Source organism: Merops nubicus, unplaced genomic scaffold (assembly GCF_000691845.1).
Source record: "Merops nubicus isolate BGI_N331 unplaced genomic scaffold, ASM69184v1 scaffold29891, whole genome shotgun sequence".
Taxonomy (NCBI): Eukaryota; Metazoa; Chordata; class Aves; order Coraciiformes; family Meropidae; genus Merops; species Merops nubicus.
Genome location: NW_008588133.1, coordinates 1 through 250, shown reverse-complemented (window position 1 = coordinate 250; position 250 = coordinate 1). Strand labels below are relative to the sequence as shown.

The 250-nt window shown below is 49.2% G+C and overlaps 1 protein-coding gene across 1 annotated transcript in view; it reads left to right on the top strand.

Moving 5' to 3' along the window:
• LOC103781461 (B-cell lymphoma/leukemia 11A-like) overlaps positions 1-199 on the top strand; it is a gene marked incomplete at its 5' end in the record, with an annotated part of 2,027 nt that extends 1,828 nt beyond the window's left edge. The window contains 1 exon segment of the mRNA XM_008949181.1: positions 6-199. Within this exon segment, the coding sequence (XP_008947429.1) occupies positions 6-199 (194 nt within the window).
• Between the last annotated feature and the right edge of the window lie 51 nt (positions 200-250).

Genomic DNA, 250 nt, shown 5'->3' with positions numbered 1-250 from the left:
TAAGTGTGAGCTTTGCAACTACGCCTGCGCCCAGAGTAGCAAGCTCACCCGGCACATGAAAACACACGGGCAGGTGGGAAAGGACGTTTACAAATGCGAGATTTGTAAGATGCCTTTTAGCGTGTACAGTACCCTGGAGAAACACATGAAAAAATGGCACAGTGATCGAGTCTTGAATAACGAGATAAAAACTGAATAGAGGTATATTCGTGCCCCCCCCACCCCAATCACCAACCCCCAATCCCGGTCC